This window comes from Carcharodon carcharias, chromosome 14, assembly GCF_017639515.1.
Source record: "Carcharodon carcharias isolate sCarCar2 chromosome 14, sCarCar2.pri, whole genome shotgun sequence".
NCBI lineage: Eukaryota > Metazoa > Chordata > Chondrichthyes > Lamniformes > Lamnidae > Carcharodon > Carcharodon carcharias.
The window spans coordinates 4695175-4710967 of NC_054480.1; the positions used below are offsets into that span (position 1 = coordinate 4695175).

Genomic DNA, 15793 nt, shown 5'->3' on the forward strand with positions numbered 1-15793 from the left:
CATCCCCCTGTCCCTCACTGACAGTCACATCCTCCTGTCCCTCACTGACAGTCACATCCTCCTGTCCCTCACTGACAGTCACATCCTCCTGTCCCTCACTGACAGTCACATCCTCCTGTCCCTCACTGACAGTCACATCCCCCTGTCCCTCACTGACAGTCACATCCCCCTGTCCCTCACTGACAGTCACATCCCCCTGTCCCTCACCGACAGTCACATCCCCCTGTCCCTCACCGACAGTCACATCCTCCTGTCCCTCACTGACAGTCACATCCTCCTGTCCCTCACTGACTGTCACATCCTCCTGTCCCTCACTGCTGACCAAAACAGATGGCCCTATTCTAAGAGGTGTGACTATCTTCTGGAACAAAGTATCCAGATATTTCTCCCACTCCCTTATATTGCGCAGTGTCTGCAGTTTGGCTTCCAGATCAATAATCCCGATCCGGAATTCCTCTAGGTGCTCACACTTCCTGCAGACGTGTTTGTCCTGGATCGCCTTGGCGTCCAAAAGCTCCCACATTCCACAGCTGCAACATAATGCCTGTCCTGCCACTGTTACTTAGGTTATTTAGTTAACTTAATTTAATTAGTAAATAATTAACTTAGAATAATTCCTATTTATACCACACCTCTTTCCCCCCATGCATTGAATTCCCACATTACCCTAATTCACTACTCACTAGGTCTCCATCTCACTCCGGCATAGCCTGCTGTCTCCTCGCAAGGCTCTTACTGAGCTTGCTATTCTCTATAGCATACACAGGAGCTGATGTTCCCTACAATATGCAAATTGGCTGCTCTTGCCTGTTACATACACAGAGGCCAGTTATTCCTCCGAGTATACACAGGGGCTGCTATCCCCTGTATTAGACACATGGACTGCTGTCTCCTGTAATGTACAACAGGAGCAGCTATCCCCAGCTTTGTACATAGGGGTTGCTGACCCCTGTATTGGACACAGGAGCTGCTATTGTCTGTAATATATGCAGACACTGCTATTCCCTATAACAGACACTGCTATTCTTTATAATATACACAATGGCTGTTAATCTCTATAATAGACAGTGACAATATATACAATCTAGGAGCTGTCATTCCGTACAATATATACAAGGGTTGCTATTTGGTACAATATAAAGGGTATCTCTTTACTAGGTGCCTTCTCCCTCCTTTGCCTCTCGCTCCTTTCCTCCTCCCTTATCCTATCTCTCTCCTCACCTCTTATTTTTCTCATTCACCTTTCTCTCCCTCCTGCCTCTTCTCTATTCATCCTCCCACCCCCCCCCAACCCCCACCCCCGCGCTCTCCCCCTCTCCCTCTCCCTCTCTCTCTCTCTGCAGTGTGTCCTTTACCGCATTGCTGTGGGAGGGGAGGGGAGGAGGGGGGGGAGCCTGCATTGCGCAGCGCCAGCTCCATCCAGACACCGCCCTCCAGCCGCAATAAAAAGCAGCGAGAGGCAGCTCGCCTTCCCGGCAGCGGCGCAGGTAAGAGAGGGGAGAGGTGGCGGGGGTACAGCGGCGGCCGGACTCTCAATACAAGGGAGGGAGGGACACAAAAACTACACAGGACGCAGGTCAATAAATAGGACCATTGTTACAGAGAGAGGTTTAGTGAGAGAGAAGGTGATAGATAGATAGAAGGAAGGAGAGAGAGAGAGAGAGAATGATAGAGAGAGGATTAAACAGAGGAATAGACAGAGAACGAAGGGGGAGAGGCAGAGAGAAGGTTAGAGATACCGAGGCAGAGAGAGAGAGAGAGAGCGAAGGGCTCAGGATACAATAAATCCAATGATTAAATCAGCGATTAATACAGAGAGATGACCAGCGGCTGGGTGTGAAAATGCCGGGGATTTAATAACATTGACTAATTCCAGGCAAGGAAAAATATTTGAGAGCAAGACCAGGAGAGAATATGAATTGTCATTAGCGGGAGGGACTGGAGTTATATTTGGAACTGGAATCGCCTCTGAAATAAAACCAGCTCCTTTCAAACACTCTCCAGCTCTGCATCGGGGAAGATTTTATTTATTAATCTATTAATATTCTGTTAGAATAAAGACTGAGGTCACTTTATCCAACACTTCGAGATTGCGAAATGTAAATAGATTTGGCCTGAAATGCTTTGACCTTTTAACCTTCCCCCTGGCCGGGATGATTTTTCTGTTTGATTTGTCCTTTGCTCCTGTTTTGTTGCAGCTTTCTCATCTTCATAGACACCTCCTCCCACTCACCCACCACCATGGGCAAAGAGAAGGTTCACATCAACATCGTGGTGATCGGTCACGTCGATTCCGGCAAGTCCACCACCACAGGACATCTCATCTACAAATGCGGCGGCATCGACAAGAGAACCATCGAAAAATTCGAGAAGGAGGCGGCCGAGGTAACAGAGAAGTCCAGCAGCGTCCCAGCTCAATCCCTTCACAAGCCCAGCTCAATCCCTTCACAAGCCCAGCTCAATCCCTTCACAAGCCCAGCTCAATCCCTTCACAATCCCAGCTCAATCCCCTTCACAAGCCCAGCTCAATCCCTTCACAAGCCCAGCTCAATCCCTTCACAAGCCCAGCTCAATCCCCTTCACAAGCCCAGCTCAATCCCTTCACAAGCCCAGCTCAATCCCTTCACAAGCCCAGCTCAATCCCTTCACAAGCCCAGCTCAATCCCTTCACAAGCCCAGCTCAATCCCCTTCACAAGCCCAGCTCAATCCCTTCACAAGCCCAGCTCAATCCCTTCACAAGCCCAGCTCAATCCCCTTCACAAGCCCAGCTCAATCCCCTTCACAAGCCCAGCTCAATCCCCTTCACAAGCCCAGCTCAATCCCCTTCACAAGCCCAGCTCAATCCCCTTCACAAGCCCAGCTCAATCCCCTTCGCAACCCCGGCCGATCCCCTTCGCAACCCCACCTGATTTCCAACACAATCTTCCGAGCAAATTTCCACCACAACCCAGCACAGCTTCCCAGCATGTTCCCAGCAGGGTCCCACCAGCATCCCAGCCCAAACACATTCCCAGCGTAGCTTCCCAGCAGTCACATTCCCAGTATTTTTCCTGCGTTATCTTCCCAGTCCCAACGCATTCCCAGCGTATTCCTAGCCTAGCTTCCCAGCAGAATTCTGGTCCCAGCATGGTCATAGGTGCCAGCCCAGTGCCAGCAGAGTTTCGGCCTCGTACCCCTGAACATAGAATTTTTTGAAGTGTTGAGAAAGCAGTTCACAATATATTTATGTATTTAAAGGTTTCCTTCCTTTCATTTTATTTTATGAAAAAGGATTTGCTTTTGGATGGAATGCAAATACCATTTAAAATAGAAATAGTAAGCCATGTGTGCTGCCATTTTGCTGCCTGTTTCGCATCAATTCTCCAGGATTACCCTGAAGTCTCCAGGGATTGAAGATTAATTTTCAGTACACAGCGGAAACTTGTGGGGGGGGGGGGGGGGGGGGGGGGGGGGGGTGGTGGGGTGGGGTGGGGGGGGGGAGAATCAGAGGGGTGCTGACAAACAGCTTGTATTTTTTTTTCATTTTCTTTATTTATTATAAAATGATTGAAGATGGGCTGTTTGATTGGGTGGGCAGTTAGAATTAGGAAGCGAAGCAATGAAACCTCCAGGAATCTGTCCAATCAGAGATTGGAAACCTGTCTTGTACTGGGTCTGGAACTCCACCCAATCAGCAAACTGGATGGCAACTGACGGCTTTTCTGACTGATCTGATTGGTCGCATGGTGTGGGTTGCCATGGAAATGGGCAGACAAGCCAAGACTTGTACACGCAAGATGGAGCCCATTCTTTCAAATGGCTTTCGTGCACAGAACCTTGTTCCTACCATTGTCTCTTTCAGACTTGACCATTCAATGCTGTCCTGGCTGGTCTCCCATCTGTCACTCTCTGAAACTTGCAACAAGACCCTTTCACCCCCTGTGCTTGCTGACCTACATTGTTTCCCAGTCTGGCCTCGCCCCTCCCTATCCCCATAATCCCTCCAACCCTCCAACCCTTTGAGATGTCTATGCTTCTCCTATTCTGGCCTTCAGCGTGTTCAAAATGTTAATTGCCATTGGTGGTTGTGCCAAGAGCTGCCTGGGCCCGAACCTCTGAAATTCCCTCCATGAATCTTTCCCTCTCTCTACCTCCCTCTCCTCCTTAAAACCTACCTCCCCTCATATCTCCTCATGTAGTTTGGGGTCAGCTTTTTTTGTTTAAGGCCTGACCAATCATAGTGAGTCAGCAAAGAAATGGATCCTGGAACGGGTCACCATGGAAAACAAGGACACCAACAACATGCATTTATATAGCGCCTATACTGTAGTAAAGAATTCCAAGACTCTCAGAAGCATGATCAACAGCGTCTGTTTCTTTGCTGACTCACTGTGGTTGGTCAGGCCTTCCACAACCCCTACTCTCCGGACACTTTGAAAATTTTAGTAATCCGAGTATGATGGCCGGAAGGGTCAAATTAAGTTTGGTTATGAGTCATATCAGACACCTGCTATTACTTTTATAAAGCTGATATTTTCAGGAATTAACTGTGAATGACAGACTTGAAAAGCTATGCCCATCAGATGCATTTGGGGCCTTAATTTCAGAGTGTTTCTCTCTGGTAGAGGATCAGCATTCTGTGCTTATTGCATTTTCTCTTTCGTTTGCTTATTCAATCTTGATATTATTTAAAAAATCCCATGAGCAATTCTTTAGATGCATAGACTGTCAGGATGTGCGTTGGAAATATTTTGACATGACACAGAACACGCTAGAAGCTGAGGGGCACCCACTGCTATCTTGCTGTCACTGTCCAAGGCTGAACTACTCTGTTTGTAATCTTGGTGTCATGTTTGGTCCTCACCTGCGCTTCTGACCACCTGTCTGTTTCAGCCCCATGACTGTCTACTTCCACCTCTGTCACGTCACTTTTTTCTGTTTCTGCCTCAGCTCATCTGCTGTTGAAACCTCACCCATGCCTTTGTTATTCCCAGGCTGGACTCCCATCTTCCCACGATATAAACTTTAGCTTATTGAAAATTCTCCTGCCCTTGTCCCAACTCACAGTACGTTCCCTTTGCATCGTCCCTGTGCTCGCTGACCTAAGCTGGCTCTAATATTCACTCTCAGCTGTGTGGTCATGCACAACGCTACGAAATAAATATCCAAGGCATGTTGATTTGGCTCTGGTTCAGAAATGTTTCGATTTTAAAATTCTTTCAAATATCTCGATGGCTTCACTGCTCCCTCTCTCTGTAACTTCCCTCCCATGACCCTCTGCCATTGCTACCATACCATGTTAATGGGAAAGTAATCCAGGAGCCTGGAGTAATGATCCAGAAATATGAGTTCAAAATCCTGCCAGTTGGGAAATTTAAATTTTGCTAACTAAATAAAGGTGGATTAAAATGCTAGTCTTAGTAATGGTGACCGTGAAACTAATGGATTATCATAAATGTACATTTGATTTGCCAAAATCCTTTAGAGAAGGAAATCTGCCATCCTTACCTGGTCTGGCCTACATGTGACTCCAGACCCACAGCAATGTAGTTGACTCTTAACTGCCCTCTGAAGTGGTCTAGCAAACCAATTAGTTGTATTCAAGAAGATGGCTCAGCCCCATCTTTAAGGGCAATTAGGAATGGGCAATAAATGCCAGTTTGTTTTATTGCTGTTGCTATCAGGGAGTAGGGTGCCAACCCTCCAGGATTGCCCTGGAGTCTCTAGGAATTAAAGGTCCTGCTTTGAGGGATCCAGGAGAGAAAAAAAAATCAGAGGGATATTAAAATAAATGAGTGCATCTTTTATTGTTTTCTTTGAATCTTTACGTTTATTGCTTACTGGGGATGAAGAAAAGGTTTGCATGATTGGGCGGCGTGGTTAGAGGTTAGAGGTGAGAGTTCATGTGATGAAATCTCCAGGAATGCACCCAACCAGAGTTGGCAACCCTATCAGGCAGCCATGGGAGTTTTGTAGGGACGAATTGGAGTTTTTCCCAGAGTCATTGTCTCCTGTAGCCCACAGCAACAAATTGCATTTATAAATCAACTTTAATGTACGAAAATATCCCAGGGCGTTTCACAGGAGTGGAATCACGCAAAAAAATTAACATTGAGACATAACTCGGGGCTGTTTAGGAAACACGGATGCATTTCATCATTGGTCATTGCATATTGACTGTAGTTATTGAAAAGAAAAGACTTGGATTTATCTAGCACCTTTCACAACCTCGGGATGTTCTAAAGCATACTGCAACAGTGTAGTCACAGTTGACATATAGGAAACACCAATTTTCACACAACAAGGTCCCATAAACAGCAATGATAACAACCAGATAATAATCCGTTTTAGTGATGTTGGTTGAGGGATAAATATTGCCCTCAGGACACTGAGAACTCCCCTGCTTTTCTTCAAAATATTGCCACAGGATATTTTTTAAACCCTGCAACCAGGACCTTAGTTTGATATCTCATTAGAAAGGTAGCACCTTTGACAGTGCAGCACTCCCTCAGTACCACACCGCCAGCTTAAATATATGCCTGGAGTGGGACTCAAACCCATAACCTTCCAATTCAGAGACCAGAGTGCTACCCAATGACCAATAGTAACAAGAGATTGGTAAGGTTGGGTCAATGTGTGATGCTGAAATACACCCTAGGTGTACATCTTGCCAGAAATTGATCCATGGGAAGTTTGAATTTTCAATGATTCTAGATGCTGGAATTGGAGATTGTGAAAATTGCTCAAATTACTATAGACCTGGTGCCATTCACACTCTGTGTTGGACAAGGATTGCTCAAGATGGGGAATAACCCTTCAGAGATTTGGATTCTGACACATTCTAGTAAAGGACCCATTTGTCAGAGGGAAATATTCAAAGTGATTAATGGTATAAGTGGAATCCAAATTAATGGCAGAGATGCTGAAAGGAATTCAGGTTATTAGCTAACTATATCTAATGCACTTGAATATAGGGTCAGGATGTGGCCATTTAGCCTCTCAGGTCTTTTTAAAGAGATCACTGCTAACCTGCAACCGAACTCTGCCTTTGATCCATCTCGCTTAATATCTTTGGTTCACAAAAATCTACCAATCATCAATTTAAAATTAACAATTGATCCAGGAAATTGATAAATTTCCATTTGCAGAAACAAGTTCCAAACTTCTTCCACCCTTTGTGTTAAAGTGTTTCCTAACTTCATTCCTGAAAGGTCTGGGTCTAACTTTTAGACTATGGTCTCTATCCTAGGCTCCCCAACCAAGAGAAACAGTTTCTCTCTATTGATCCATTCTGTCCCCTTAATGCCTTGAAAACTTTGATTAAATCACCCCTTAACCTACATTTAGCACAGGGAAAGAGCACGTGACCTTTGCGTAGCATCAGGAGCTAGTTGCATTGAGTTGAGGTGTGGATGCTTGTGAGGGGAAAGGTTGGGAGTGAATGGTCCTTTCTGCACTGTAGGAGTGAAAGAGTCTGCAGTAGAATCAATTTGGAACTCTGGTACACTGAGGGACTGTTTTGACAAGATTGGACACAACATTGTGACTGATGCCTTAGATCAACAGAGTGGGCAGAAGGACCTACAGTCCTAGTTTCACCATCAAACCCAGAAGCAGTTGATTCGAAGGCAAACCAATTAATGGCTCCATTCCACTTCAACAATCACTTTATTTCATCTGCAGTGTGTGGCCCAAATGGGCAGCAGCAACAGGTTGTGCAAAGGGAATTGGAGAGACACTTGAAACAGAAAGAAACGCATGGCTATGGGGAAAGAGTAGGGGAGTGGGACTAATTGGATAGCTCTTTGAAAGAGCTGGCACAGACACAATAGGCCAAATGGCCTCCTTCTGTGTTGTATAATTCTACATTAACAGTGTTTTGTTGAACTTTAATAATCTATTAAATACTTTTCTTCCATTCAGCAGATTGGTTATCCTTCTAAAAGATGGCAATTTTGTTATAGATTCTTAGATTAATGATGCTCCTAAGAATACAATAGTCTGTAATTGTTACAGAGCATTCACATTGAAAATCATCTCATCTCTCTCCTTGCTCAGATGGGTAAAGGTTCCTTCAAGTATGCCTGGGTCCTGGACAAACTGAAGGCTGAACGAGAGCGAGGGATCACCATCGATATCTCTCTGTGGAAGTTTGAGACACCAAAGTATTACATCACCATCATTGATGCTCCTGGACACAGGGACTTCATTAAGAACATGATCACTGGAACCTCTCAGGTCAGTGAGAAGTTTTAGGAGGACAATGTTTGTGTAAATTTCCAAGCATGGTTTGGAGATATTTTATTTCCCTCCTGATTTTCACCCACTCCCAGTAACATTTGTAAATTAGTAGACCATCCCGAGGACCTCCATAGGAGCACAAAAAAGCCAAAGGAGGAGACATTAGGAAAGGTGATTGAAAGCTTAGTCAAAGAGGCCGATTTTAAGGAGCAACTTAAAGGAAGAAGCATAGTAGATAGGAGAAGTTATGGCCAGGAATGGTTGCATGAAGGAAGTAGGGGATGGTAAGAGGTTAGAGTTGGAGGAGCGCAGTGTTCATAGAAGGTTGTGGGTGTAGTTCTAAGGTCAGTAACAACATTATGAGCATAATCAAAGTGACTATTCTCTGTGTACATGTAGCTAGTGAGTACAAACAGACTAATGGTTCATAGGGGGCTTCACAAACAAGTCCAATTCTATCTTGTGACAGACACATACCCACAGTTCTCTGCAGGCATCACTAATTGCAACTAGGAGTGAACTTTGGCTGACCTTTCTCAATTCCTAACCCAGTGATGCTGCATCAAATTATTGAGCCGTGTTTACTGTATGTGGGTGTAGCAGCATAGTGGTTATGTTACTGGACTAGTTACCTGGAGGCCTAGGCTAGCAATCCAGTAGAACTTGAATTCAGACCCCATCGTGGCAGCTTGAGAAGTCCAAATTAGTTTAAAAAAGATCAAAATCTAATAAAAATAGGTCTTGATGGAAGGTGTCAGATTGTTGTGAAGGGAACCCCTACTGGTTCACTGGTCTTTATGTGACTCCAGTCCCACATCAACATGGTTAACTCTTGTTTCCCTTCTAGCCAGAGAATGGTGAGAATATGGAACTCGCTACCACAGGGAGTGGTTGAGGTGAATGGTATAGAAACATTTAAGGGGAAGCTGGATAAACACATGAGGGAGAAAGGAACAGGAGGAGATGTTGATAGGGTGAGATGAAGAGTGAGAGGAGACTAACATGGAGCATAAACAGCAGCAAAGGTGATATGAGGGCCAAACACCAGAGTATTAAGCAGGGCTTTAGAGGAGCAGAGTGAGATAGTGAGGCAGGAAGGTTTTGGGAGGGATATGCAGAGCCTAGGGCTTAGGAATCTGAATGCACGGCCACCAATAGTAGGGTGAGGGGAGTGAGGGACGGATAAGAAGCCAGAATTGGAGGAGTGCAGAGACCTCGGAAGGATGTGGGGCTGGAGGAGATTACAGAGAGGGAGGGGCAAGGCCATGGAGGGATTTGAAAACAAGAATGAAAATTTTAAAATTTGAGGCAATGCTGGGCCAGGAGCTAGTGTGGGTTAGTGAGAGTGCAAAGGTCAGTGGTTAGTGAGAACATGGATCAGGAAGCAACAGGGATCAGTGGGCAGAGGGTGCAGGGGTGTGAGGGAATGGTGGTTAGTGAGCACGGGGTCAAGGGTCAGTGAGCACAGTGCTCAGGTAGAAGGGGTGATAATTTTGGTTGATGACTCTGTCTCTCTGTGCTCTGTGTCCAGGCTGACTGCGCTGTGCTGATTGTGGCTGCTGGTGTTGGTGAATTTGAAGCCGGTATCTCCAAGAACGGTCAGACCCGTGAACACGCGCTCTTGGCCTACACACTGGGTGTGAAGCAGCTCATCGTGGGCATCAACAAAATGGACTCCACCGAGCCTGCTTACAGTGAGAAGCGCTACGATGAAATTGTGAAAGAAGTCAGCGCCTATATTAAAAAGATTGGCTACAATCCAGGCACTGTCCCATTTGTGCCAGTTTCTGGTTGGCATGGCGACAACATGCTTGAGGCCTCACCCAACGTGAGTAAAATTCACCTGTTACCTCGCAGTGTTCACATCTAGTTTTCTCTCTCACTGGCAGCAAGGCCTGAAACTCCTGATCTGAGTCAAGATTTTTTTTCCCCTACCTTTTCCTCTCCTGAGGAGGTTGACTTGTGCTGGGCTACGATTCTCTGAGCATTGACTTGTGTTGGTCTAAATTTCCATGACTGTGATCCATGTTGGGCTACAGCTCCAAAGGCACTGTCCCTTTTTGGGACACAGTTCCATGGGCACTACCCTTTGTTGGTTTGTCCTGCTTATTTATATGTGTATGAGCGTTCGATGGTGGGATGGGAATGTAAGGCAGACTATTATGGCTTTAGAGTGCATCTGTGTAAATACTTGGAGTGTGGTAAATAAGGTTGGTGAACTGCAGGCACAAATAGCCACATGGGATTATGATGCAATTACAATAACAGACACCTGACTCAACAAAGGGGAGGAATGAACATTTACAAAGTATTTGAGTCATAGAATGGTTACAGCACAGAAGGAGGCCATGCAGGTTCTCTGCAAGAGCAATTTAGCTGGTCCCACTCCCCTGTAACCATGCAAATATTTTCTCTTCAGGTGCTTTCCCAGTTCCTCATGTGGCTGCTGTTTCTTTTGCCATTCACCTTAATCTGTGTCCTCCTGGTTCTCATCTCTTTCACCAATGGGAACAGCTTCTCCCTATCTACTCTGTTTAACACCCTCATGATTTTGAACACCTCTGTCAAATCACCTCTAATCTCTTCTCTAAGGGGAGCAGTCCCAACTTCTTCAATCTTTCCGTGTAACTGAAGTCCCTCATCCTGAGAAACGTTCTTGTAAAGTTGTTCTGCACCCCTTCCAGAGCCTTCACATTCTTCCTAAGGTGGAGTGCCCAGAACTGAACACAACACTCCATTTGAGGCCGGACTGGTTTATAAAAGTTATTCATAACTTGGTTGCTTTTTATACCTTATGCCTCTATCCACAAAGCCCAGGATCCTGTATGCCTCATTACTTTCTCAACCTGCCCTGCCATCTTCAATGGAGTTTTGAAAGATGCCATATAAATGTAAATCCTTTATTTAGGAAAGGAAAAATAGGGAGTGGGGTGGCAATATTGATCAAAGACTGGAGACAGATGATGCATTTATGGCTCAAAGACAGAATCTGTTAGAATTAAGGAATAGGGCAACTATTAAGCTGCTGGCTGTATAACCCACCAAATATTGGGAAAGTGATAGAGGAGTAAATTATAGAAAAGAGTTTTAGTGTAGTGATAATGGGGGACTTCAGTTATCGTTATAAGTGTGAAATAATAACAGTGTAAAGGACAAAGAGGGGAGGAATTTCTGAAATGTGTCCAAGAGAAATTCCCTGACCAGTGGCTGGAGTCTTGCAGCTTTCCCCATGGTGGGTTTCCCCATGGCGTGGCCAGCGAAACATTGAAATCTCCGTTCACATTGGTGGGATTAGAAGATCCCGCCATCGTGAGGGGCTGGAAAAAGATTCTGGCCAGTGTGTTCCCAGCCCAATAAGGAAGGAAGCAGTGCTGGAGAATGAAGGGGGGGCAAGTTTCAGTGGAGGAGCATTTGGGGTAACAGCGATCAGAATACTATAGACACATAGGAACAGGAGGAGGCTATTCAGCTCCTCGAGTCTGTTCCAACTTTCAGTGAGATCACGGATGATCCACAACCTAACTCAACATACCTGCCTTTGCCCCATTTCCCTTAATGATTAGCAACAATCTATCAATCTCAGATTTGGAATTAACAATAAATCTTACGTCAATTGCCATTTGTGGAAGAGAGTTCCAAACTTCTGCCACCCTTTGTAAGTAGAAGTGTTTCCTAATTTCACTTTTGTTCATATTTAAACCCCCTAGTCCTAAACTCCCCAACCAGTGTCCCATATGTTCCTTCAGTTCCCATTTATATCATGAAACTTGCAATCAAATCCCCTCTTAACCTTTTAAATTGCAGGGAATGCGACCATAGTTTGGGTCATCTCCCTTTGTAATTCAACCCTCGGAATCCAGGTCTCATTCTGGTAAATGTCTGCTGAACTCCCTCCAAGGCTGGTATATCCTTCCTAAGATGTGTTGCGCAGAATAGCTCACAGTAACTCCAAGTCTAACTAGGGCTTTGTATACTTGTAGCATAACATCCCCCCCTTGTAGTCTAGTACTCTAGGTATATAGGGCCAGCATTTGATTCAAAACAAAAACAGAATTACCTGGAAAAACTCAGCAGGTCTGGCAGCATCGGCGGAGAAGAAAAGAGTTGACGTTTCGAGTCCTCATGACCCTTCGACAGAACTTGAGTTCGAGTCCAGGAAAGAGCTGAAATATAAGCTGGTTTAAGGTGTGTGTGTGGGGGGCGGAGAGATAGAGAGACAGAGAGGTGGAGGGGGTTGGTGTGGTTGTAGCGACAAACAAGCAGTGATAGAAGCAGATCATCAAAAGATGTCAACAACAATAGTACAATAGAACACATAGGTGTTGGGAAAAAAATTTATTGGGAAAAAAAAAAAGGGGGGAAACAGAAAGGGGGTGGGGATGGGGGAGGGGACTCACGACCTAAAGTTGTTGAATTCAATATTCAGTCCGGAAGGCTGTAAAGTCCCTAGTCGGAAGATGAGGTGTTGTTCCTCCAGTTTGCGTTGGGCTTCACTGGAACAATGCAGCAAGCCAAGGACAGACATGTGGGCAAGAGAGCAGGGTGGAGTGTTAAAATGGCAAGCGACAGGGAGGTTTGGGTCATTCTTGCGGACAGACCGCAGGTGTTCTGCAAAGCGGTCGCCCAGTTTACGTTTGGTCTCTCCAATGTAGAGGAGACCACATTGGGAGCAACGAATGCAGTAGACTAAGTTGGGGGAAATGCAAGTGAAATGCTGCTTCACTTGAAAGGAGTGTTTGGGTCCTTGGACGGTGAGGAGAGAGGAAGTGAAGGGGCAGGTGTTGCATCTTTTGCGTGGGCAAGGGGTTGTGCCATAGGAGGGGGTTGAGGAGTAGGGGGTGATGGAGGAGTGGACCAGGGTGTTCCGGAGGGAGCGATCCCTACGGAATGCCGATAAGGGGGGTGAAGGGAAGATGTGTTTGGTAGTGGCATCATGCTGGAGTTGGCGGAAATGGCGGAGGATGATCCTTTGAATGCGGAGGCTGGTGGGGTGATAAGTGAGGACAAGGGGGACCCTATCATGTTTCTGGGAGGGAGGAGAAGGAGTGAGGGCGGATGCGCGGGAGATGGGCCGGACACGGTTGAGGGCCCTGTCAACGACCGTGGGTGGAAAACCTCGGTTAAGGAAGAAGGAGGACATGTCAGAGGAACTGTTTTTGAACGTAGCATCATCGGAACAGATGCGACGGAGGCGAAGGAACTGAGAGAATGGGATGGAGTCCTTACAGGAAGTGGGGTGTGAGGAGCTGTAGTCGAGATAGCTGTGGGTGTCGGTGGGTTTGTAATGGATATTGGTGGACAGTCTATCACCAGAGATTGAGACAGAGAGGTCAAGGAAGGGAAGGGAAGTGTCAGAGATGGACCACGTGAAAATGATGGAGGGGTGGAGATTGGAAACAAAATTAATAAATTTTTCCAAGTCCTGACGAGAGCATGAAGCAGCACCGAAATAATCATCGATGTACCGGAGAAAGAGTTGTGGAAGGGGGCCGGAGTAGGACTGCAACAAGGAATATTCCACATACCCCATAAAGAGACAGGCATAGCTGGGGCCCATGCGGGTACCCATAGCCACACCTTTTATTTGGAGGAAGTGAGAGGAGTTGAAGGAGAAATTGTTCAGCGTGAGAACAAGTTCAGCCAGACAGAGGAGAGTAGTGGTGGATGGGGATTGTTCGGGCCTCTGTTCGAGGAAGAAGCTAAGGGCCCTCAGACCATCCTGGTGGGGGATGGAGGTGTAGAGGGATTGGACGTCCATGGTGAAGAGGAAGCGGTAGGGGCCAGGGAACTGGAAATTGTTGATGTGACGTAAGGTGTCAGAGGAATCACGGATGTAGGTGGGAAGGGACTGGACAAGGGGAGAGAGAAGGGAGTCAAGATAACGAGAAATGAGTTCTGTGGGGCAGGAGCAAGCTGAGACGATCGGTCTACCGGGGCAGTTCTGTTTGTGGATTTTGGGTAGGAGATAGAAGCGGGCCGTCCGAGGTTGGGCAACTATCAGGTTGGAAGCTGTGGGAGGGAGATCCCCAGAGGAGATGAGGTCAGTGACAGTCCTGGAAACAGTGGCTTGATGTTCAGTGGTGGGGTCATGGTCCAGGGAGAGGTAGGAGGAAGTGTCTGCGAGTTGACGCTCAGCCTCCGCGTGGTAGAGGTCAGTGCGCCAGACAACAACAACACCACCCTTGTCAGCGGGTTTGATGACAATGTCAGGGTTGGACCTGAGAGAATGGAGTGCAGTAAGTTCAGAGAGAGACAGGTTAGAATGGGTGAGAGGAGCAGAGAAATTGAGACGACTAATGTCGCGCCGACAGTTCTCAATGAAAAGATCGAGAGAAGGTAAGAATCCAGAGGGAGGGGTCCAGGTGGAGGGAGAATATTGAAGATGGGTAAAAGGATCCGTTGAACTGGGAGAGGACTCCTGCCCAAAGAAGTGAGCCCGGAGACGAAGACGGCGGAAGAAGAGTTCAGTATCATGCCGAGCCCGAAATTCATTGAGGTGAGGGCGTAAGGGTATGAAACTAAGTCCTTTGCTGAGCACTGAACGTTCAGCATCGGAGAGGGGAAGGTCAGGGGGTATAGTGAATACACGGCTGGGGCTGGGATTGGAAGATGGGGTGGGGACGGAGGGACAGGCAGGGGTGGAGGGTCCTAGATGGGTGTTGGTGCCGATGAGTTGTTGGAGCTTGCGTTCCTTAGCACTTGAGAGAAAGAGAAAAAGTTTCTTGTTGAGGCGTCGGATGAGCCGAAGGATAAAATGAAACTGGGGGCACGCGCAGCTTTGAAAAAGGGTACGGCGGTGCTGCTGGAGGGAGAGGTCGAGTGTGTTCATATGGCGGCGCATGGCACTGAGAGTGGATTTCAGAATGTGACGGGAACAGCAGTCCGAGAAACGTTTTATGTCCCGGAGATACCTGTAATCCTGGGTGGGTTCGAAACATGAGGGGTGGAATTTCAGTTGAAATCCATGTGGGGTAAGTCGGAGACGGAGACAGTCACTGAGAAAGGAGATATGGCTGTGAAAGCGGGTTTTAGTAAACACCTTGTCAAACACTAGGAGAGAAATGGAAAGCAATGAAGGTGAACAAGGCAACAGAGAAATCCGGAAATCTTGTCGCAGAGAGGAACAGAACTTCTTCAAGGAGGTAGGCATTTCTTGAAGAGCAGTGGCAGTCAATTAAACACAGAGAAAAAAACAAAAAAACTGCGGATGCTGGAAATCCAAAACAAAAACAGAATTACCTGGAAAAACTCAGCAGGTCTGGCAGCATCGGCGGAGAAGAAAAGAGTTGACGTTTCGAGTCCTCATGACCCTTCGACAGAACTTGAGTTCGAGTCCAGGAAAGAGCTGAAATATAAGCTGGTTTAAGGTGTGTGTGTGGGGGGCGGAGAGATAGAGAGACAGAGAGGTGGAGGGGGTTGGTGTGGTTGTAGCGACAAACAAGCAGTGATAGAAGCAGATCATCAAAAGATGTCAACAACAATAGTACAATAGAACACATAGGTGTTAAAGTTAAAGTTGGTGATATTATCTAAACGAATGTGCTAATTAAGAATGGATGGTAGGGCACTCAA

The 15793-nt window shown here is 46.5% G+C and overlaps 1 protein-coding gene across 1 annotated transcript in view; it reads left to right on the forward strand.

Annotated features, from left to right (window-relative positions):
- The first annotated feature begins 1395 nt into the window (after positions 1-1395).
- The window catches only part of LOC121286900 (elongation factor 1-alpha 2), a 35066-nt gene continuing 20668 nt past the window's right edge, over positions 1396-15793 (forward strand). The window contains exons 1-4 of the mRNA XM_041204129.1: positions 1396-1487; positions 2199-2385; positions 8039-8218; positions 9753-10049. Of these exons, the coding sequence (XP_041060063.1) occupies positions 2242-2385; positions 8039-8218; positions 9753-10049 (621 nt within the window). The 5' untranslated portion in view covers positions 1396-1487; positions 2199-2241. The remainder of the gene's footprint in view (positions 1488-2198; positions 2386-8038; positions 8219-9752; positions 10050-15793) is intronic.